The sequence below is a fragment of the Ixodes scapularis genome, unplaced genomic scaffold, assembly GCF_016920785.2.
Source record: "Ixodes scapularis isolate PalLabHiFi unplaced genomic scaffold, ASM1692078v2 ptg000146l_1___fragment_2___debris__unscaffolded, whole genome shotgun sequence".
In the NCBI taxonomy this organism is placed as follows: Eukaryota; Metazoa; Arthropoda; class Arachnida; order Ixodida; family Ixodidae; genus Ixodes; species Ixodes scapularis.
In genome coordinates, this window is record NW_024609922.1 from 296,832 (window position 1) to 320,031 (window position 23,200).

General features: G+C 46.3%; 1 protein-coding gene across 1 annotated transcript; it reads left to right on the forward strand.

Moving 5' to 3' along the window:
* The first annotated feature begins 2,256 nt into the window (after positions 1-2,256).
* On the forward strand, positions 2,257-21,399 carry LOC120846663. Its single transcript, XM_040218515.1, has 4 exons — positions 2,257-2,329; positions 9,456-9,538; positions 12,103-12,198; positions 21,316-21,399. Exons 1-4 carry the CDS (start codon positions 2,257-2,259, stop codon positions 21,397-21,399), a joined length of 336 nt encoding a protein of 111 aa, XP_040074449.1.
* Positions 21,400-23,200: the final 1,801 nt, after the last annotated feature.

The following is a 23,200-nucleotide window of genomic DNA, read 5'->3' on the forward strand; positions in this document are numbered from 1 at the left end:
CGGACGCTATCTACAAATTCGTTTCGCGCGGTAAATATGGCTTTAAAAAAGTTTTCGTTGTGAATTTATTCTAGGACTTTACCCATTCAGGCTGTGTAATTTTTTTTTATTTGCATACGTTTTTTATAAGTTTGCATTCGTGATTCGACGACATGTGGACCCAGGTGCCTCCTCGAATTTTGTTCGCTAACCCGATGCGAACTGTTTACGCGAACGCTGAAAGCCGGCGTTCGCGTCGCACTGGCCATGCCTTCTTCCATCGGAGACATTTGTAGGACGACAACCGCTGATATGCTACTCTGCTGCATTTCTTCGCGGTGTTGCACCCCCTAGCAGAGTGGCAATACCCCCGCCCCTTTCCCCTTTCTGTCCATCGCATATCAAACACAGCACGCAAAGCTAACAGGTGCTAACTATTCAGAGTTTGCGACATTTAGGCGGGGCGGGGGAAGCCACTCGGGAAGCCAGTGGTTGGCAGCGACAGCAACGTCAGCGTCCGCGCTTAATGAGGCTGTTCCCGCTGGGATCTCTGCCCGCAGCATCTTCGCCGCGTCTGCGCCTTCCCGCGGTCGTGTTTCTCGATCTCGCTCAGGAGACAGGAGTAAAGGTGTGACACCCTGAAATTCGAAGACCCACCCGCGTCCGGCATTCTCTGTGTGTGTTCTAACTTGATTCGACCCGCAGGAGTTGCTCGGAACTCGGGTTCCGTCGTGTGTCCCGCGGTTGTAAGCGTCAACGTTGCCCCGCAAAAAAAAAATGTCGCCACAAAACTGGTTGCCAGCGTCGCTCATAGATGGCGGTAGGTGTCCAGAGTGTTGCGTTTCCCGGTTGTCCGCTTGCCGCAATCGCTGATAGAGCGCGGAATTGCATCGGAGGGAGAATAGCGGGAACGAAACGAGTGGCGATGTGCGCTGCAGCGCGAATGGGTTCTCAGCTGCTGCGAGGCCGCTATCGCCTAAAGTTCGACTGCGTCGGGCGCTTCAGATTCCCTTGCGAAGGAAGAGAAGATCGCTCGCCTGGAAAGCCAGCGCCGTGAACAGAAGCTACAGCTCCACTGCGCTTCCTTCTTCGCAGGAGTGGAAAGGTTGAAAATTTTGTAGCGTGAACTACACTGGCCCAGGTTGAGCAGTTTCGCGTAGCTCGCATCATGAGCCACGCTCCGTGCTGCTCATGAGCGAGGAGCAGTGACGTCACACGGCGCACAGCTGGCGCGCCGGAGCCACCACCGCCGCGCGCACCGCCGCCGCCGCGCCCGCCTCGCTGTCGGCGCATTCCAGAGGAGTGACGTCATAGCCGCGGCAGACGCACGGGCGCCGCCGCTTGCTCAGCTGTGCACCTTTGTTGCGCAGTAGCCAAGTCTGACGCTGCACTGGAGCCGCTTGATAGCGCCTCTCATTTTGTGCGCATAAGCTCACGCTATACGTATATCCTGGCATAGCCGAGCTAAGCCACCGCAATTTTTTTCTCTTCTATCTACTCTGGAAAATGCCTCTGCAAAGCGTTCGCGTTCGCGGCGGTCTGGAAATCACTACGAGACGACACTCATCAGAGCCAGTAATTAATAAAATTTATGTGAAAAGTATTTTTCGCTTTTCCTAATATTAAATTGTTCCTCGCTTGCCGGCGGATTGCGTAGACGTGCTGGAATCGAGATGATCGCGACGGTTTTTGTCGGCTCATGGAGAGGATCCGTGTTCTCGAATTCGCGGTCTCGTGTAAAAAGAGTTAGCTCAGAGTGCGGCCCTAAACGTAGTGCTGTGCTAAGCTAAGTCAGCCCTAGAAACTAAGGTTAACTGCTACACAGAAACGTTTATGCCAGTCTGGTCGCATTCAACGCGAAATGTTTTTGCCAGGAGCTGCACCGTGGCGCCACTGTCTTGTTGCATACTTCCGGTTGCTACAACACACAACGAGGAGGAATGCATCAGCTTTTGGATACATCAGTTGACGTCAAAATCAATGTCGCCACTGCTCGGTGTTGCCTGTACCGCGGAAGATTGTGATTCGGATGCGTAAACTTCATACTTTGTTTTCTCAAAAGGAAGTAAATTTTTTAGTCGGATATTTCATAAACTTGTACATATTTAGTGCACGATGAATGTTTCATAAAAATCGATGACCATTGATATTTTACAAGAGCTCTCCTTTGAGCACGGTGACTCCACATTCCGAGAAAAAAATTGCGCTGTCGAGTTTAGAGTTTATATTCATATTAATCTTTCTCTTTTAGGAGGACGTTCCCCTTAGACTGTGATTATGTTTCGCAATACAAGAAACGTGCTGCTCGTAGTTTTCGCCGTGGTTCTTGGTCTACCGGCATCTCAAGGACGTAAGTCGTGCATATATATATATATTGTCACGAATGAAGGCGACGAAAAGCCGAGCAGTGAACTGAAAATAAAGATTTAATGGGCGAACTTGTGCCAACCAAAAATAAATAACGAAAGAGCGTCGAGGTAGCAGAAAAGCTGGCGGCGGTTCGGCGGCACTACAGAGCGCTAGCGAAACTGGGACTGACTCGACAAGGTCGCGGGCAGCTGCTTATCTACCGTGCGTCACTATCTCGAAAGTTCGGCAAAGAAGGTTCGAGCGTCGCGCGCTCGGGGCGAGGATGAACTGGCACTTTCGAGAATAACAAAGCAGAGGGAAAGTTACGTCTGCTGCGAGGATGACCGGGAATCTTCTAGAAGACCGTGACCGAGCGTTGCCTTCTCGGCTCTGCGGGTGGCATTATCCCCCCTTTAAAAGTGCATCGCCCCGATGCAAAACGAAAGGAAAACGGAAATGGCTAAAACAATTACGGCGAAACAAAACAAACATGCAGTTTCACAATCCTAACGCGCGTAGAACGGCTTGAGTCGAACTACGTGGACGACTTCGGGTCGTGGCTGGCGGCGTCCTGATGGACGAGTTCCGTCGGGGAGCACCTCGTAGTTCAAGTCCCCAAGGCGGCGGATGACCTTGTAGGGTCCGAAGTAGCGTTTTAACAGTTTCTCGCTGAGGCCGCGGCGGCGAATGGGCGTCCACACCCATACCCTGTCTCCGGGCTGGAACTCCGCGTCGCGGCGGCGGAGGTTGTAGCGGCCTGCGTCGACACGTTGCTGGTTCTTTATTCGAAGACGGGCTAGCTGTCGTACTTCTTCTGCTCGTTGGGTGACCAGCTGGGCGTCGTCGGTGCCGTCGTCCGTTGGATCGTGGGGCAGCATGGCGTCGAGCATCGTCGTCACCTTTCTGCCGTGCACCAGCTGAAAGGGTGTAACGCCGGTAGTTTCTTGAATCGCCGTGTTGTACGCAAACGTGACGTAGGGCAGCACTTCATCCCACGTCTTGTGTTCCACGTCCACGTACATAGAAATCATGTCGGCGATGGTCTTGTTTAGTCGCTCCGTCAGCCCGTTGGTCTGCGGGTGGTATGCCGTGGTCCGGCGGTGGTCGGTGTGGCTCAGGCGGAGTATCTCTTGTGTCAGTTGCGCCATGAACGAGGATCCTCGGTCCGTAATCAGGACTTGGGGAGCGCCGTGTCGGAGGACGATAGACTCCACGAAGAATTTGGCTACTTCCACGGCGGTCCCCGACGGGAGTGCTTTTGTCTCGGCGTACCTGGTGAGATAATCAGTTGCCACGATTATCCACCGGTTTCCCTGCGCCGACGGTGGGAAAGGTCCGAGAAGATCCATTCCAACCTGCTGGAATGGTGCAATCGGGGGCGCGATCGGTTGCAGGAGACCTGCCGGCTTCGTCGGTGGTTTCTTGCGTCGTTGGCATTCGTGGCACGAACGGACGTAGAGGTGGACAGTCTTCGGAAGCTTGGGCCAGTAGTATTTTTCTCGGATCCGTGCAAGGGTCCTACTGTAGCCAAGGTGACCAGATGTTGGGTCGTCGTGGCAGGCTTGGAAGATCTCTTCTCGAAGACTGGCAGGAATCACCAGCAGCCACGTCGAGTTGTTGTCCCTGAAGTTTTCTTTATAGAGGATACCTCTCCGGACGGTGAATCTTGGCAGGTCACGTGAGAAGGCTCGGGGAATCGTACCCCCTCGTCCCTCCAAGTGGTCGATCAATGCACGCAACTCAGGATCGTCCCGCTGGAGCGCTGCCATGCCGTGAATGCTCACCGCGCCAAGAAAGTGGTCGTCGTCGTCGTCGTCGTCGTCGTCTTTGGCACATCCGGTAGCTGACTCGACAGGGGCTCTGGACAGGGAGTCGGCGTCGCTGTGTTTTCGGCCTGACTTGTAGACCACGGTTACGTCGTACTCCTGCAGTCGTAGGCTCCATCGAGCGAGGCGTCCCGATGGGTCCTTCAGGCTCGCTAACCAACACAGCGAATGGTGGTCGGTGACCACCCGAAAAGGAGTTCCGTACAGGTATGGGCGGAATTTCATGATGGCCCAGACGACGGCCAGACATTCCTTCTCGGTCGTTGAGTAATTGCGTTCCGCGTTCGACAGCGTCCGGCTAGCGTATGCGATCACGCGCTCCGCACCGTCTTGTCGTTGGACCAGTACCGCTCCGAGTCCTGTATTACTGGCGTCCGTGTGGACCTCCGTTTCGGCTGATTGGTCGAAGTGGCCGAGGATCGGTGGTGACTGGAGCCGTCGCTTTAGTTCGTCGAATGCCTGTTGTTGTTCTCCACCCCATTCGAAGTTCACGGCGTCTTTCGTAAGGCGCGTTAGCGGCGCAGAAAGCTTGGCGAAATCCTGAACGAATCGCCGGTAGTATGCGCAAAGTCCAAGGAATCTTCGGACGGCCTTTTTGTCGGTGGGCGGTGGAAAGGCTGCTACGGCGCGAGTTTTCTCAGGGTCAGGACTTACACCTTCGTTGCTCACAACGTGGCCCAAGAACTTCAGTTCGCCGTAGGCAAACCGGCACTTCGTCGGCTTGAGTGTGAGTCCAGCGGTCCTGATTGCCTCTAAAACGGCCCGAAGGCGTCGTAAATGCTCGTCGAAGTTGGCCGAGAATACCACGACGTCATCGAGGTAAACGAGACAGCTCTGCCACTTGAGGCCTGCCAGGACGGTGTCCATGACACGTTGGAACGTTGCCGGCGCCGTACACAGTCCGAAGGGCATCACCTTGAACTCAAACAGTCCGTCGGGCGCGACGAAGGCAGTCTTTTCTCGGTCTCGTTCGTCGACTTCGATCTGCCAGTAGCCACTCTTAAGGTCCATCGACGAAAAGTATCGGGAGTGGCGCAGCCGGTCCAGCGTGTCGTCGATGCGGGGGAGCGGATACACGTCTTTCTTCGTGACCGCGTTGAGCCGCCGGTAGTCAACGCAGAATCGAAGCGTTCCGTCTTTCTTCTTTACCAGCACAACTGGAGAGGCCCACGGGCTGCTCGAAGGCTGAATGATGTCGTCGTTGAGCATCTCCTGTACTTGTTCATGAATGGCCTCTCGTTCCTTTGGGGAGACCCGGTACGGCGGCCGATGCACAGGGAGCGCGTCCTCGTTGGTAATGATGCGGTGTTTCGCAACTGTTGTCTGGCGCACCCTCGACGTCGTCGCAAAGCAGTCGCCGAACTCGGCGAGGAGGTCTCCGAGCTGTCGTCGTTCCGTGGCGCTGAGCTTGGGGTTAACGTCAAGCTGTTGCGACACTGTACTGGACGGCTGACATGGCGAGGGCTCTTCGGAGATCGTGGCGATTTCGGCGTCGGCCCGGAGTTCCTCGACGTGTCCTATAGTGGCACCTTTCGTGAGATGCTGCGCCTCCGGTCGAAAGTTCGTCGCGAGGACCACACAACGTCCATCCTGCAGCTCTGCTACGCCCCTTGCGACGCCTATTCCTCTTCCGATAAGCAGTTGGACGTTGCCTTCCAGAAGGACTTTCCCGCTGGCAACTGCGTCGGTAACGACGGGCACAAGAACACTCGACCGTGGCGGCAGGTTCACGTGGTCCGCAATGACTCGGACGGCGGCTGGCGACGTTTTGGATTCCTCCGGAGGTAGCACGGGCTTTCGCAGCGTCAACCTGTTTGCTCCAAGGTCGATCACGGCACCGTACTCACAAAGGAAGTCCATGCCAAGGATGACGTCTCTCGAACAGTCTTTGAGGACGACGAACTTCACGGGGCAGGTCTCTCCGTGGATGTTCACGCGCGCAGTACACCTTCCCACTGGTGTGATGAGATGTCCACCGGCGGTTCGTATTTTCGGACCTTCCCACGGCATCATCACCTTCCGAAGGCGGCGAGAGAGCTTCCCACTTAAAACCGAATAGTCTGCTCCGGTGTCGATGAGCGCCTTCGCGTCGTGGCCGTCGATGGTAACGTCGAGGTTATTCGACACCCTCGAAGAACCGTCGTTCCTATCCGTCTCGTGGCTAGTGTGGGAGCCCTCCGACGTTTGTGGAGGATATTGGCGTCGTTCGTCATCGGCAATACCACCTCCCGGTATTGCCGCGCTCAGTTTTCCCGGCGGGACACGGGAGACAGGCTCTCTCGGCGGGACCTACGATGAGGCGATGCAGGGCGTTGCGGTGATGGCGATCGGTAACCGCGGCGGGGAGACGGTCCTGGGGATGGCGAACGGCGGAGGTATTCGTCGATGTCCCTAGGTCGCTCTCCGTAACGTGGTCGCGGGTCGTCGGGGTGGAAGCCTCGTAACCCCAGCTGCCGGTACGGGCAACGGCGATAGACATGATCGGCTTCCCCGCAATGGTAACAAAGCGGGCGTCGGTCGGCCGTTCGCCACACGTCGGTTTTCCTGGGTGCTGGTTTCTCCGGGCGCACGTACTGCCGTTCTTCGCGACGTTGGGAGTACTGTGGCGCTGAAGGTTGACGTCGTGGTGGCACCGTAGCTTGGCGGGGAGCTTGCGGCGGTCGTCTGGCCATGGCGGCGTAGGTCAGCCGCGGTTCCTCAGGGGCTTGCTCGTTGACGGGAGTTTCAGGCTGCAAGGCCCGCTGTACCTCGTCGCGCACGATCTCGGTGACTGACAGCGACGCCGGACGCTCAGCAGCGGGGAGCAGCTTCCGGAGCTCCTCTCGGACGACGTCTCGCTGGAGGTGCTGGGTAACAGGCAGGTAGACGACGGCGGCGGCGGTCGGGGACTGCGATTGCTGGTCGTCCATCGTCGGCCTCGTAGGCTGCCTGGTCCTGGGTGGCAGAAGTCCGTATTCCGGGTGTAGACCTTGGGTTCGGCGACTGGTCCGAGTTTCAGGTTCCGCGTTGAGTGGTCTTGTCACAGGGCTTGGAATCGGGCTTGCACTGCGGGCCCCGGGAGGGGAACGCTGTACGGGCATGCGGTACCCCGCACCTCCACCAAAATGTCACGGTTGGTGACCAAAAGAAAACAGGAAATAAACAGGGAGAAATAAACGTTTAATGGGCGAACTTGTGCCAACCAAAAATAAATAACGAAAGAGCGTCGAGGTAGCAGAAAAGCTGGCGGCGGTTCGGCGGCACTACAGAGCGCTAGCGAAACTGGGACTGACTCGACAAGGTCGCGGGCAGCTGCTTATCTACCGTGCGTCACTATCTCGAAAGTTCGGCAAAGAAGGTTCGAGCGTCGCGCGCTCGGGGCGAGGATGAACTGGCACTTTCGAGAATAACAAAGCAGAGGGAAAGTTACGTCTGCTGCGAGGATGACCGGGAATCTTCTAGAAGACCGTGACCGAGCGTTGCCTTCTCGGCTCTGCGGGTGGCAATATATATATTTATATATCCTGGCTCCGCCGTTTTTTGGCTTTCGGCGGGTTCCTGAAAAACTTGGATTATATAATTCATTGGATTAAGTACGGTTCATTCATCTGCACATATTCGTTCATATATATATATATATATATATATAAACATTTTTTTCTGCTTTCTTTCGAAATATGTTTTGCCAGCCTTAGTTCTTGAAGAAACACCTGTCAATGAAGACCACCGCTGCTCTCTGAACGTCGTTTGATATTGCAACCAATGCTTTAGAACATCAGGTGTTTGATGCGGTTGGAACACGTAGTGTTAATTCACATCTGACCAAAACAAAGACAGTGCATCGCACACCATATAATGGTGCCCTGAAGAGGTTTCTGAGATCGTCTAAACACGGCGATGACTCTCTGTGGGCTTTAAGCATCCTGAAAATTTGTAAATCATAGCGATGCTTGGCCGATTTCACTATTTAAAAGCAAAGACTGAACACACGGAATTCCTCTCTGGCGATGGAAGGAGCATTGTTCCGGAAGCCAGGACGACACGCGACCAATCAAAACTTGACATATCGTTGAGATTGCAAACGCTGTTATTACAAAATCTGTATGCTTTTGTAGATGATAAAAGCAAACGAGAGAGTAGGCGACAAATGTTAGCTTTTCGCCGAGAGGGAACGTTTTATTGCAATAATCGTATCATAAAGAGAGCGCCGTGTTTGTTTCTCTTTATTTTTTTTCTGTCTTCCGCGGGAGTGATGTGTCCGGTCGTCAGCTCTCGAGGGCGCGCGCTGTGTTGAATCGTGGTCCGGGCTAAGTGCAGTAAGCCGCGCGCATTCGAGATATCACTCCGCAGTTCCACCGGTCGGTAGGCGCCAAGATACTTCGCCTGCCATTGTCTGACAGTGGTCCTTGTTTCGGAACATGCGCCTCCTATCGCCGAAGACGACCTCGGTCTGTTGCGATATTTGATTGTATTTCTGTAGGGAAATAGGCAGCGTATCGTAATGATTTAGGGATTTCTAGAATGCTTCGAGCCTGAAGTGAGTTATTGCCATATTCACGCGATCTTAGACACCTCCTCAGGGTACCTAAAATTGAAAGAATTAAACACCAGTCCTCAGGGAACCTTTAGGAGTCTTACAAACGCTGCAGTCTTAAAGTGCTAATATTGTTTCTATACGAAAGCGTTTAAGGAAGTGGATTATGTTGAATGTAGCAGTTGAAGCTGTCGCGCCCCCCCGGGGTTTTGCAGTTTTGGAAACTGTAGAGATGGTTAAGCAATCAGTTATTAAAAATGTACCTAATCTCTAGTGCTAAAAACAACAGATGTTGATGTTTATTGATTTCATCGGATGTTTTGTGCTGGTCACCCAATTCGCAAATCTGACATTAAAATGTTTTATTGATTAACTTAAGATGAACTTTTTTTCGAATAAAAATGATTGACAAAAGGGGAGCTTGATATCAAAATTTAATTAAGCAAACTTGTGACTACAAGACTAAAAGGTACCAGCATTTTACGTAATGCTAACGCAAAGCACAGTGCATGCTACGATAATGCAATTATTGCAAAGGTGCAAGCGAGCTGGACAAGAATAACGATAACAATCACTGGAGAAGTGGAACAAGGGGACAAAGCACAAACAGAAATCTCCAAACTATGTTTTGGTATTTGCTCTGTTTCGAGATTTATGTTTTTCCTTTGCCCCCCTTGTTCCCCTTTTCCAGGGATTACTATCAATCCTAGCGTTTGATCGTATACGCAATACTAAAACTCACATTAATCTCCTTGCCTCGCTGTACCTTCATAACATTTTTTTTTCAGAGAGGCCTTTCTTTGGTGCTGATAACTGCTGGCTTGCTCTTTATTACAAAGGAGATATATATTGCAAACTCTCTGGATATAGTGTAAGTCTTGCGGACAATCAAAAACTAATATATGTTTAGATAATTCAAAGGGTCTTTCTATTATGTTATAACGCGAAGACTCATCATTTAATAAACGCTTGTACTAAGATCCTGCCTTTAGCACGAAACCTCGTAATATTTCAGGAAACACTCACAATCTTACCAAGTTATTGATACATCGCGTAACCACAGGGACGCATAAGAGGCCAATACACGGCGATCTTTCCGTATCGGGCAGGGGGGAGGGGAGGGGGAGAAGTCGTTCCCTCTAAAACTTCTTCGGTCGTGTTTTTGTGTTGTTTGAAGAATGTGGGAGCACTCTTGTTCACTGGAAGTGGCAAGTTGACTTCAACGATGTACACTAGCCACACCTCACAGATTATTTCGAGTTCTGTCATCTCTCTTTAGAGGAGAGTGTCGCCCGTCACTTTGAGGTCCTTTTCGTGTAGACGGCACCGTGTGACAAGGTGGTGACATAATATCTAGGGCTCCGTCCGCCTCGGATTTTATGGTCGCCCCCGCTGCCTAAATGATTGCCCCCCCCCCCCCCCGGCTAGCGACCTAGAACCAATGTTTGGGACCGCCTCTGCCGCAACTCCTGCGCAAGGTGCGGACAACTTGCTCCTTGGTCTCCACCCTGGACGGAAGCGCGTTCATTGAGGCACCCTACAATGGCCTAGAGTTCCTGTATATGCTCCCTACGGGAGCCAAAGTTGCGCGTTCATGCATGGCATGTGGATGCAGCTCCTCACGTGACTGAATTCGGCGAATAGCAGCAAAGTGGACGTTGCACGCGCGGAACGTACGCCAGGGCGCGTGCAACGTCTACTTTGCTGCGCGACACTTGATACGGTTCCTCACGTGATCGGATCTCGGCGAATAGCGGCGAGGGCGGCACGCGGCACGTGGAATCAAACGCGCAACTCTGGCTCCCGTAGGGAGCCTATAGACATTTACCACAGGGGCGCCTCCATCTTGAATCGTCGTCACTTCCAGTATGGGCGACGACAAAATAATAAAACGTTTCAAAATATAACTAGCAAAAAAATAGAGGGGAGCCAAAACGAGAATGTGCGACGGTTAGGTTTATGTCATAAATGCCTTCTATTGGCGTGGCGACGGCAAAACAATGTTTTCGCCCATACTGGAAGTGACGACATTTCAAGATGGCGGCGACCTTGTGGAAAAGGTCTATACAGGAACTCTACAATGGCCGGACACGCAGCGCCATGGGGTGGCCGGTTGTTGAAACACGCTGCGCGTCAGTTTAAACGACCGGCCACCCCATGGCTCTGCGTGTCTGTCGACGGCAGAGCCGTATGTTCGAAGAGTTTTGCCAGTGGGTGTGGCGACGAAGGCGCCGGAGATGAGAAAACTAAATGAATGGGAGGAGAGCGCCGAAGGATCGAGAGAGAAAGAAGGGAGCAGAGAAGAGACGACTGCCATTTTTTTGCAACGCTGTCGGAGACTGGTCGGAGAAGAGCACTGCTGAGGCTACGCGTCGACTGCTATACGGACCGACTTCTTTTTCGCCTGAGTAAAGTTTGTGGCCATACGCCGAAAAACTTCATTTATTAGCTTTTTATCCCACCGAGGAATAACAGTATGTCATTTTCTTGCCAGAGCCAGCGATATAAAAGGAAATAATCGAGATTTAGATGCCGATCCCACGCATTCCGTTGGGAGAGTGAACGAAACTGGTGGCCCTATCCACTCAGCTGGGAGCAGCCGGGAGTTCACGCGGAAGTGCTCATGCCTCTCGCTCTGCGCCGCGTGCTGATTGGCTCACTCGGGAGAAGAGTAGACTGACCAAACTCTCGCCATATACGGCTCTGGTCGACGGTAGAGTGCCTTCATACTTTCATACACACCAACGAGGTTGATACACACACGCGCTTTTGCTTGAGTGGTGACCTCTCAGCCATTCCTTCTTCCAATCGTTTTTTATGAAATTTGAAGCGCACGCAATCCGGCTGTCACTTAGCTCGAGTGCGTAGCTTTGGATGCATAGATGCGATTTTACCGCCCAAGTCACGCACCGAGTGCGCGAGAGCGTCACGCGCTGGCACATTGAGGGCAACAATGGATGTCTTCAACCTGAGACAGACACACATGTGGGCACCCTAGTCGACGGGAGCCAGAGTTGCGCGTTCATCGCCGTAGCGCCGTCTTTCCCGCACGGTAGGTTGATCACGCTCATTACGTGACTGAATTCGGCGAATAGCGGCGCCGCGTGTTCGAAACGCACGGCGCGCTCAAAAGCAGGGGAACGTACGTCGGGGCACGCGCGACGTCTACTCTCTTGCACGGCACTTGATCCGCCTCCTCACGTGATCGGATCTCGGCGAATAGCGGCGCGGCGCCGCGTGGAAAACAGACGCGCAATTCTGGCTAACGTAGGGAGCCTATCCAGGAACTCCAGTCGACGCCGTCGACGCAAATACGCTGCAGAGGAAATAAAACAGTGGAAAAATGATGTACCTGCTTTCGCATTCACAACTCATATGAAGTGCTTAGGCGTACCTCGAGCCTTTTCTGTGACATTATATGTCGATGCAACGCAGAATTATAATGGTTGGAATTTTGGTACGTGCGAGCTCGGATGCGGAGACCAGACGGTGCCGTTGCCGAACGAAGCTTGCCCCAACGGTACTATGCACGTAAGTCACAAGAAAACATTTTCCCGCTGCCTTCGCGCTTTTTTTTGTTGTTATTGTTGTGATTTTGCGGGTATTAGTTATATGACAGATGCCCTGTTTTATATATTTTTCAAAAAGGTATTTATCTTTGAATTTTTCTTTACTAAGGCCACTACACTTCTGTTATTTAGTAATAGCACGAAATGTACTTATTGGCTCTCTGTTTATTCTGTGCAGAGCTAGTACACGAACCATTGTTTTACACTTGCAAGAGCATGCGTCCTTCCATCGAATTTCATGGGAAAGACGTAGTCAGTCATCATTTTGGTGTATATTCAGATGATCAGATATTTTCTCGTATCCAGTCTACTGACGGTACATAGCACAAAATAATTTTAACGTGCAACAAGTGCATAACGTTGTTGACAATTGCTTTATGAAATCGCTAACACCTAGCTCTTATACATACAGCTCCACATGATCATGTTGACTACTAAAGAGGCTGGCAGGAACAGAAAACTAACAATCCAGCTACAATCCCTAAAGCCTCCTAGTGTTGCGTTTAGGCAAACAACCATCTCGACCATGACAAGTAGACATAGATGCAGAGGCAATGGCCACGTGCAATACCGTCCGTCGTTCAGCCTGGTGATGAGGCCCATTTCTGCTTAATATTTACGACCGGTTCTGCCAGTTGGTATGCTGTAATAAATATTAGAGTATAAAAATATAATTGCGAAAGCATTAGCTGGCATTGGTCATTGGCTGAGCGAAACGACCAATAAATTGCTTTTAAATGAGCAAAACGCACATAAATTTCCATTGCTACAAAGCCGACGCGCCTCAGAAAAAAAAAGAAATACAAAGCAGAGCACAGCAACGCAGATGCCTCGTCACGGAAGCCAGCGGGTCGCTCAAGGTCAAAGGGGACGCGCCTCACAAATAAAACACAAAAAAAAGCATAGCAACGCATATGCAGCGTCACGGACGCCGTGGAGCCGGCGGAGGTGCCGCAACTGCGCAGTGGGGGAGTGTGATGTCACCGCCGAAGCGCCTTGTGACAAATGAAGACGTGGCGAGTTGCTTGCAGGAATGCAATTCGTGTAGGAATGCTTTTGGATTCCTACACGCAAGCGGTCTAAAATGTCTTCGCCTAATTTTATTACATAATATAAGTAGTAAAGGTGACTGTATATTTATCAAAAATAAGAGCAGGAATAAAAACAAGAGTATTAGCAGTCGTAGCAACATTAGCGAAAGTAGCAAGTAGTAATATTATTATTTAAAATGCCTTGGAGCGATAGGGAAGAAATTATATAGGGACAGAATACATAAAGTACAGTTTTTTACGAATGTGCTGTTCGTATCGTGTTAGGTTTTTTTTCAATATTTCTCAACTCTTTATAGTAAACCGACGCGCTCACCCCCAAAAGAACAACATTAGGCTGTGACGTTTTTTTTTTTCATTTTTTACACTAACATACCGGCACTTGTGCTATCTTGGTGTACTTAAATGCAATGCCAGTGATCATGAAGCGTCTTTGTCGCTGTGTAATTTCGACGATACCTGTGGACTTTTTCTTCCAACTCCCCCCCCCACCAAATGTAATGACGTAGTAACAGGTGTCGTATCGTTCTCGTAGTCGCGGGAATATATTTAATAACTATATTCAAATGCAGCTCCTAGATTGAACACGAGTACTGCGGGAGCACACGGCTTAGTCTCATGACAGTCAATGCTTCGACAGTGTTCGGGTGGTGATTGGAGTCAAATCGCTGCGGCGACGGGAACAGCCGACCCCTAACAACGACTGTAGGGTAGCACGTGCGATGTCTTGCGAAACCCTGTGCGCGGTTGTGATGAATTTCGGGTGGGATATACAGTCAAACTCGTTTATAACGAACAGCAGGACACGCTACGATTAGTTCGATATAGCAAGTAGTTCAATATAGCGAAAACCATTTACAACAAACTTCCACGATGCGTTCGTTGTAAGGCGAGATCTTCTCATTCGTTTTCATCGCTTCGCTTCCGCCTTGTAACAACGCGCTGGAATTTTTTTTTCTTTATTGCATACGTGCAGATTTTTTTTTGTCGCTTATCTCCCCTACTGAATCGCTTTTCTTCGTGGGCAACCACTTTGGGATGAAATAATTTTTTTCTGTAAGTACCTTTTCTACAGTACCTTTTCTAGTTTTCCCCTCTTTCGAATAGCTTCTCTTCGCTGAATTTCGTTTACGGCTTGAGCTTTTGGAATTTTCGTTCTTTCCTACCCTTTTTTGGGGAGAAGAGACAGGCTAGAAGACGATTGCTTGCACGTTTTTGGAAGCCTTCCCGGGGGAAAAAGTTCGATTTAGCCAGAGTGTTGTTCGTTATACAAAGAACTTTTTACGTGCATTTATATGTAAATTTTCCGTGAGTTCGATATCAACGATAATTCGCTGTACGTGGGCTCGTTCTACACGGGTTTCACTGCATTCGGCACTATGCAAAGTCGTATGTTGAAAAAGTTTGGCCATACATTGGTTTGCATAGAAGAGCATCTCGGTGCCAACCACAGTTCGCGAAAGAGTCATTAGCGGTAATCATGAGCTTTAAAGAGGCGACTCGACTAACTTAAGCAGTTTTAGCGTCGCTCGAGTAAAAAGGTTATTACTCCTAGTGACTGAAAACTTTGCGCATGTGAGGTGGTCGTCACGTCCATATTCAACGGTAGAATAAACGTTCGTTCCAAACCAGGGCGGACTCGCTAGAAAGACAGTCTCAGCTGAGACTGGGGAAAAAAAATCACTGCCAAAGCCAGCGCACGATCCCAGCGGGACCGTCTCAACCCGAGCCGAGCAAACCGCGTCTCAAGACGCTCGCGCGCCCCACCCTTTGCACTGCTTTAATAATAATGATAATAATAATGCTTATTAAAATAATAATAGCAATAATAATTTATTTGCATGTGTTTAGCGTTGAAAAGGTTTTAAGGGTCCGTCAAAGCCTGTAATGGCTTGTGGGACTTGAACCCCGCAATTGAATTAAGTAAGTACAATATGATGACAGATAGTGATGACATTAGTAATGAATAGCTAGTTAGAAGAAATGAAGAAGTCGCACAAACTATCTAATTTACACATGATAAACGTGCGAAACCGCACACAACACATTGAAGGAAAGACGGCAAAAACAGAAAACAAATACCCAAAAATGTCATCAAAACAAAAATCAAAAAAAGACTACGAAGTTTTTGTGCAGTACAATAGTCACACTGGATTGAAAGCTGGTTTGTCTTGCTAAGAGAACGTTGTAGTAAGCATAGCACAGCTTAGAATAGCAGAAAACTTGCTGTCACCGCTATAAGCACGACACACGTCAGATACAAAAAAGATGTACCATACAAACATTCATAGCCTAAGTAGTTCAGCAATAGCTACAAAAGCAAAGAAATTTAGCGCAATGTTCGCAGGCTTTCCTTCAGCTGTCTTTTGGAGTCCAGCCCAAGAAACCACTCTGGAAGTCCATTAAAATGTATGGAACATAAAAAAAAACAGATTCTCTTTCCATATTTGGTGTCCACTCAAGGTATTGAAAAACGCTGGCCGTTTCTTAGCGAGCGCTGAACAATGCGATCGATTTTAAAAGAGCTAGCCCAATAGTGTTTCGCTATCACACATCTTTCAAAAAAGGTAGAAAATCGCGGGGAAATCTAACCAACGCAATAAATCCTCGTTTGGTGGATCCTCGGTGGTGTACGCAACTCCACGCAAAATTCCTTTTAGGATATTGTCAATTTTAGTTTTCCACATATGGGAACAATTTGCATACACTGTGATACCATAACCTGGTCCACCCTATGCCAAAGCATTGGCAACCATTCTTTGTACTGAGAGAAGTATAAACATTTTCGTGGAATATAAAAGGCAGGATACACCTCGCACTTTATTAGCAATGTAGGTAAGATGAGAATTGTAGGATAGATCACTATGAAAAAAATATACCTAAGTATTTGATTACATTTACGTACTCGATGGGTGTTCAACGGCAATTAATACAATTCGACGAATGGAGCAAAAATCGAATGTTCAGACATTTATGTTTCAAAGGATTAGTGAAACATTCAAGCTTTGATTTCTTTGTGTTAATTTTGATGAAATTGGCATAACACCAATTCATTACATTCGTAGGAGTAGAAGGGAATGAAATAATAACACTGTGCAGATTTATATCTGTGACACTAAAAAGGTTTCAACTCACATGCAAAGTATATTTTCACCATATCTTTTACATACAGATGAAATAAAAGTGGCGACTACACAGAGCCTTGAGGAACTCCTACCTTCAAATTCACTGCAGAGCTTCGGATATTACAAATACTTGCTGTGTACGATCTGATAGAAACTTTGGAATAACCGGTATAATAATAATAGTAATAATAATAATAATAATAATATTAACTATTACATTCGCACATCAGGAATGCGATGTTATACGTAAGGGAACATAAAAGCCAGTTAAAGAATTGTGTGATGACGCCCTAAAAAAATAAAAAAAAAATAAGATCGGCAAAATGCAAAAGTAGAAAAAAAAACGAAAAAAAAAACACGACGAAGCAAAGGAAAACAATGTCAGGACAGAAAGCAATACATAAGTGTTATCAGAACTATGAGACCAATGGAAATGAAAGTATAATCAGCGACAAGCAGAAATGTCGCTAATCATTGCAAAAAAAAAGAAAGTAAAAACTAAACAATTTCAGCAGAACTATACTGAAGTGAAAACAAGACGTTGGGAAAACATATCAAGGAAAAGAAAGATAGAAGGAAAAGTCGTAAATGTCATCAGACAGTAAAAAAAAACGACAGTGAGTTAATATGCAAATTAATGCACATATAAAAAAACAAAAAAAACAAACAAACGAGAAAACAAAATGAAACACAGTTACCAAATGACACTACATGGCATGAGAAAAGCAAATAATTGTAAAAAAAAAACAAGAAAAACACAGAAGACATAGAAATGTTCAGAATTATTGGGGAAGAAGGGGCCAGAGAAAGAAAAGAATAGCCCTGCAAATTCACTATGCACACACTGATACTAGGCTTGCACTAAGTAATATCCAAGTCAACATATTTCAGTTCCTTCTTCTATGCCTTCAGTGAGGTGATGTCCAGGATTGAGTCCGGCAGAGCGTTGAATAAACTCGGAACATAATCATCACGCGTGCATTTACCATAACGGGTCCAACAACGCGGCACCTTGAAACGATGGGAGCATCGCAATGAGCGAGACGGAAGTATCGGTGTTTTGAAATCCTTATTCCAAAAGTTGCGTAATATAATAGTTTGAATATAAAGTGAACGAAGGTTTGCCAATTGGAGAGCTTTGAAAATATCCCTGGTTGTTGATAAAGGTGCATTATATGCAACGCTGGTGAGTATTCCTCTCAGTAGGGAATCAACTTTGGTTTGCAAGCGACTAGAACAATTTCCAAAAACGGTTACGCCGTACCGAGTGACACTGTAAGCAAGTGCGTGACCTATCAGCAGCCTTACACCAACACGTACAAAGACTCGTTTTGTAAAGCATGCAGGATACAGCTCGTATTTTGCTACATACGTATGAAATATGTGTGTTCCACGACATAACAAAATCAAAATAAACGCCTAAGTATTTACTATGATTAACTGACTCAATTGGTATACATGCACATGGATCACATTTAGATCGGCGAATAAGAAGCTTTACATTAGCAGGGTGGCTTTTGAGAGGACTACAAAAATAAACTAGCTTTGTTTTAGATTTAATAATGTCCATCATGTTTTGAGCAAACCAGTCCATTATATGGGTAGCATTTTCCTCAAGTGTTTAGAAAGAGTAATGGAAATTAATATGAAGCGATACAAGAATGGTATAATAATAATAATAATAATAATAATAATATTAATAATAATAATAACAATAATAATAATAATATTAAATTTTATTTGCTCATCAGGAATGCAATGTTATATGTATGGGCGCATCAAAGCCAGCTAAAGGCTTGTGTGATGGCGCCCTAAAAATTAAAAAAAAAAAAAATCGTCAAAAATGCATAAGTAGAAAAAAGAACACGACGAAGCAAAGAAAAACATTGTCGGGACAGAAAGCTATACATAGATGTCATCATAACTATTAGAACAATGTAAATGAAAGTATAATCACCGACAAGCAGAAATGTCGCTAATCAGAGCAAAAACAAGTAAGAACTAAACAGAACTAAACGCGTGACTTTGATGTGACCTTGGAAGGGGTCACGTACCTCGGGGGTCACATGACCTTGGGATGGCCACGCGACATGGGGGTCACGTGACCTTGGGGGTCACGTGACCTTGGGATGACCTTGGTTACGCCGACGGCGACGCCGCTCAAGCCGGAAACGGGCCTCTAAGAGCTGCGCTCTAAAAAGTATCTTTTTGCTGCAAGTACTGAAACGAAGCCTCCACCCAACTACCCCAATCTCATTTGCAAAAAATGAAAGACGCTTGTAAATATCTGTAATTTGAAACTAGAGCGCAGCTCTTGAGGAGGAGGACTAAAGGGTACGGAGGGGAAAGTGCGCCACTCCTCCCATCCTCCTCCTCTCCTCCTGCCGCTGAACTTGTTGATGGGTGACGTGACACATAGTCTTCAATCAATCAATAAATCAATCAATTTTTATTTACATCATCATCAAATAGTGATGTGGGCTGCAAAGGCCAAAAGTCAAAACAGTTTTGACTTGACAAGGCCTCTGCAGCATTACAATTGGCATACGATTACAAACAACAGCAACCAGGGGAAAACAAGCAGACAGCGATATAGGGAAAAAATATAAAACACTTATATACTCTATTTGCTGCGAGAGGAAGGATTTGACCTTTTACACAAAGAACGAAAAGAACGACAGCATCTAGTGACTGGATGTATACAGGAAACACAAATATATGAACCGGATGCGTTTACAGCTCACAAAGACAATTTATTTTTTATTTGTGAAAACAAAGTTCTCGAATTTCATTTAGATGTAGCTTTTCAATGTTTGACAAATTTTGTTTTTCAACTTTATTTAAGACAAGTGGAAGATTGTAGCTTAAAATTTGAAACCCGCAGTTCGTGCGATTAAATGGAATTTTCCAGCGCTCCCTTTCCCTAACGTCATAAGGTTTAGAAATGGGAGTTAAATTTGAAATACAAGTAAAAAAATGTTCATTACATCGGAGGGTGGATCTATTTCGCGTGAGGAGAGTAAATTCATATGAATCAAGAATGGATGTTAGATGCAGCTCTTTGAACAGAAAACGAGTGTGCGTGTCAAAAGGCACATTTCGCATAATGCGGACAGCCTTTTTTTGAAGAATATGTAACTTATTTAGGTTGGACTGGCTTGTAGTGCTCCACACCAAGCTACAGTAATTTAAGAGAGGTTCAAAAAGAGCTTTATATATGAGCAATTTTAAACGACAAGGCAGTATATTTTTAAACTGGTACAATTTTCCCAGCACTTTTGAAAGTTTATTTAGCTATATTGATAATATGATCATTCCAAGACAGGTGGTTGTTAAAATAAACTCCAAGCGTTTTCACATTTTGAGCGAGTTCAATCTGATAGACGCCAAGAACAATTTTAAAATTGGAACTAACATTTCTATTGTTAGGTCTGAAAAGGACCGCCTTGCTTTTGCTCATGTTAATTTCTAACGAGTTTACTACACTCCATTCATATAGCCTCTGTAGTGTGGTGTTAGTTTCATACACCAGTTCCTGTATTTAAGTGCCTGAAAAAAATAAGCTAGTATCATCAGCATAAATAATGAAAGAGGGGGCTCTACTGATGTTAACAATATCATTTATGTACAAGTTAAATAAAAGAGGCCCCAAGATGCTCCTTTGTGGTACTCCTGATCTGATAGGTTGAACGTTAGAACTTTGACCATTTATTACAACACATTCCCGCCGAAAATTAAGATATGATTTTATAATATCGACTGTTACACCACGGACGCCATAACATTCGAGTTTTTTTTTATGAGAGTAATATGATCGATACGATCAAACGCTTTAGAATAATCTATAAAAAAGCCCAAAATTATTTTTTTTTTCGAAAGACTCCAAAATTAGCTCCTTCTGTTGTAACAATGCCAATTCCGTTGATCGGCCTTTGCGAACACCGAACTGAGAGTCTGTAATTATTGCAAATTTTTGACAGAAACTTGTTAATCTATTATGAATGATTTTTTTCAAGGCATTTAGAAAACACAGGTAATATTGATATAGGTTTATAATTTGAAAGTTCGTTTTTGTTTCCACCTTTAAACAAAACAGTAACTTTTGGAATCTGCATTTTTGTAGAAAATACACCACTATACAATAAGGCATTCACAATATGTGTTAAAACTGGTGCCAAGACATCTAATACATACTTAATTGGTTTGATCTGGAAATCATCTATATCAGAGGAGTTACTGTTTTTAAATGATAACGTTGTGGAAAATACTTCTTGTTCGTCTGACATTATTGAATGGCTTGACATAGGCATCATTTTTGCCCACTAAATTTAGCGGGGAAATTGAATTGGTGTTGAGGTCACGTGACGTCAATTTGCCCACTAAATTTGCCGTGTAAACATTCACGCTAAATTTGCCTGGTCAACATTCCCACTATATTTAGCCGCAAAATTTTCTCGCTAAATTTAGCGGAAAAACTTCGCCACTAACTTTAGCAGGACAATTTCCCCGCTGTATTAAAAGCAAACTTTACCACTAAATTTAGCGGAAAAATTTAAACGCTAAATTTAGCGGGAAATTTTTCCCGCTCAGTAAAATGGAAAAATTTCCCCACTAAGCAAAGCGGGAAAATTTCCCCGCTAACTTTAGCGGGGAAACGTCTCATAATGCAACATGCGCGGTTAGGCCTACGCCGCTCAAGCCGGAAACGGGCGCCTAAGAGCTGTGCTCTAAAAGTAGATATTAGTGCCTCTTTTGGGGTTGATCTTTTATGATGCGCGTTTCATTACACAAGAATTGCCGTGAAATTAAAAAAAAAAAAAAACGACTACCATCAAACGAAGTTGTCCGAGCGCAGATATTTGTGTTCTAATTGTTAAAAAATCAGAATTGCATTCTCTTTTTCAGAATCCCTGCACCGACGAAGAGCTAAAACACCTCCAACAGTGGGCTAAGCAGTTGTCAAACAAGAAAGAAAAAAATAAAGGCTAATTATGCAATGCCTAATAAGGGAAGCAAACTTTTTACGGCGACTGCGATAAAGCATTGTCATGTGCCTTTCATCCAAATATATCATTTATAAAAAAAAAGGAAAAAAAAAAAAAAAAAACGCATATCTGCTCTTTTGTTTTTCACGTTGTGATGTTGAATAACTACAAGCTGGACTGTAATGCGGCATGCGCTACTGATGGGCTGTATTGCCTATTGCGCTACATATCGGTTAAGTAATTAGCGTTCGTAATTCAAGGGAAACATCGTAGGCAATGGCGAGTTCAAAATGTCACAATGTCTGCTTGAGAAATCTGGAACATGGTATCGGCGAACCGCAAACAAGCAAACTAACTAAAAAAAAAAAGGACAAAAGTATATTTAAAAAAATGTGGCTGGATAAATGGCTGCTTGGGAACTCGGGAGCTAGCTTTAAAGTAATTCGTAGACTTCAATTTTTATTCATTTACGTTTCACTATATAGAACAGTGTCTGGGATAACGTGTTACGAACTACGCGCCGTATTTCATTTCTGGCATGTTTGGAGTGGAAAGGTGTTCAAAATTCCCGAAAACGATTGTTTCTTGAAAAATTCAATTTCTAAGAACTTAACCCTTCATTTGGTAACTTTACCACGTCAGTAATATTCGTAAACCACGTTTCTGAAAGCATAATTATATGAAACACAATTTGAATTGATGAAGCTCGTCTAGTTTATTTCGCGTTGATTGAGCGTTAACGTGGAAACACTTGAAAAAACTGCAATATTCATTTCCAAAAGAGGTTCTCCCATTTGATGGAAGAAAGTAGTCATCATCTGACGGAAAATTTAAAGCGTCCATTTTATTATTCAGCAATAAATTGGCGTTGTCATCCATTGCAAAAAAACTAAATAAGGCTGACATGAAAAGAATCACACAAGTTTCTGTAAATCATCTGAAGGCTTAATCACAGGCACACTCTCCTGAGGTACTCCTCCAGAGCGAGACGTGTTGCAATAAGGTATATATGAACTCTTTTTTAGGTTTAGTTTTTATGCTTTGTTTTTTGTCTGATTTAGGAATTGAAGTTTTGTTACAAACCCCCTAGAACTTGAAAGACACATAAATCTATGTACGCAAAACGACTGTATTTTAACATTTGTTCAGTGGGATTTCGTACCTAAAATAATCATTCACGGCAGTCTGCTCTGTCCATCAGCAGTGTGTTACCGTGTCTGGTACTTTCGCATGCAACGAAACAGCTGGTGTCTTTCCTCCTCCTAATATCTGACGTCCCTCCTCCTCACATTTGCATTAAGATGAATGATAATGAAGTGCGCGGTTATGCTCCAAAAGCTCTTCTTGCTTCTACAAAATGAACTTTCTGCTGCTCCAATAGCTGCTCCAAAATAAGTACGACCATTTACATCGCTGCTCTTATCACCTGACCCCGCTCTTTGCACGTGGGTATGGGCATGGGCGGGAGCGTGATGACGTGGCAAAACAGACAGGTATAACTGGTTTAACGAGGACGTGGCTTCCACTGCAGTCTTAGCTTAGAGGTGAACGGAGTATGGTAGCTGCATCACCGATTATCGAAGTCCGCCATTTTTCGGGCACACATTCTGGCCGATGTTGCCTGATGTTACAGAGAAAATTGCCTCATCTCAATGAACCTGATGCGAAATTGTTTGTTAGTCTGACAACACTGAGAGCGTTGGTATTTTAATGTTAGCAAGCGTTGTCGGTACTGCAGTGCAGTGGACGCATTGGGTACAACCGTACGGACAGTGGGCGATGGCGCGGCAGCTGTGTTTTTCGCC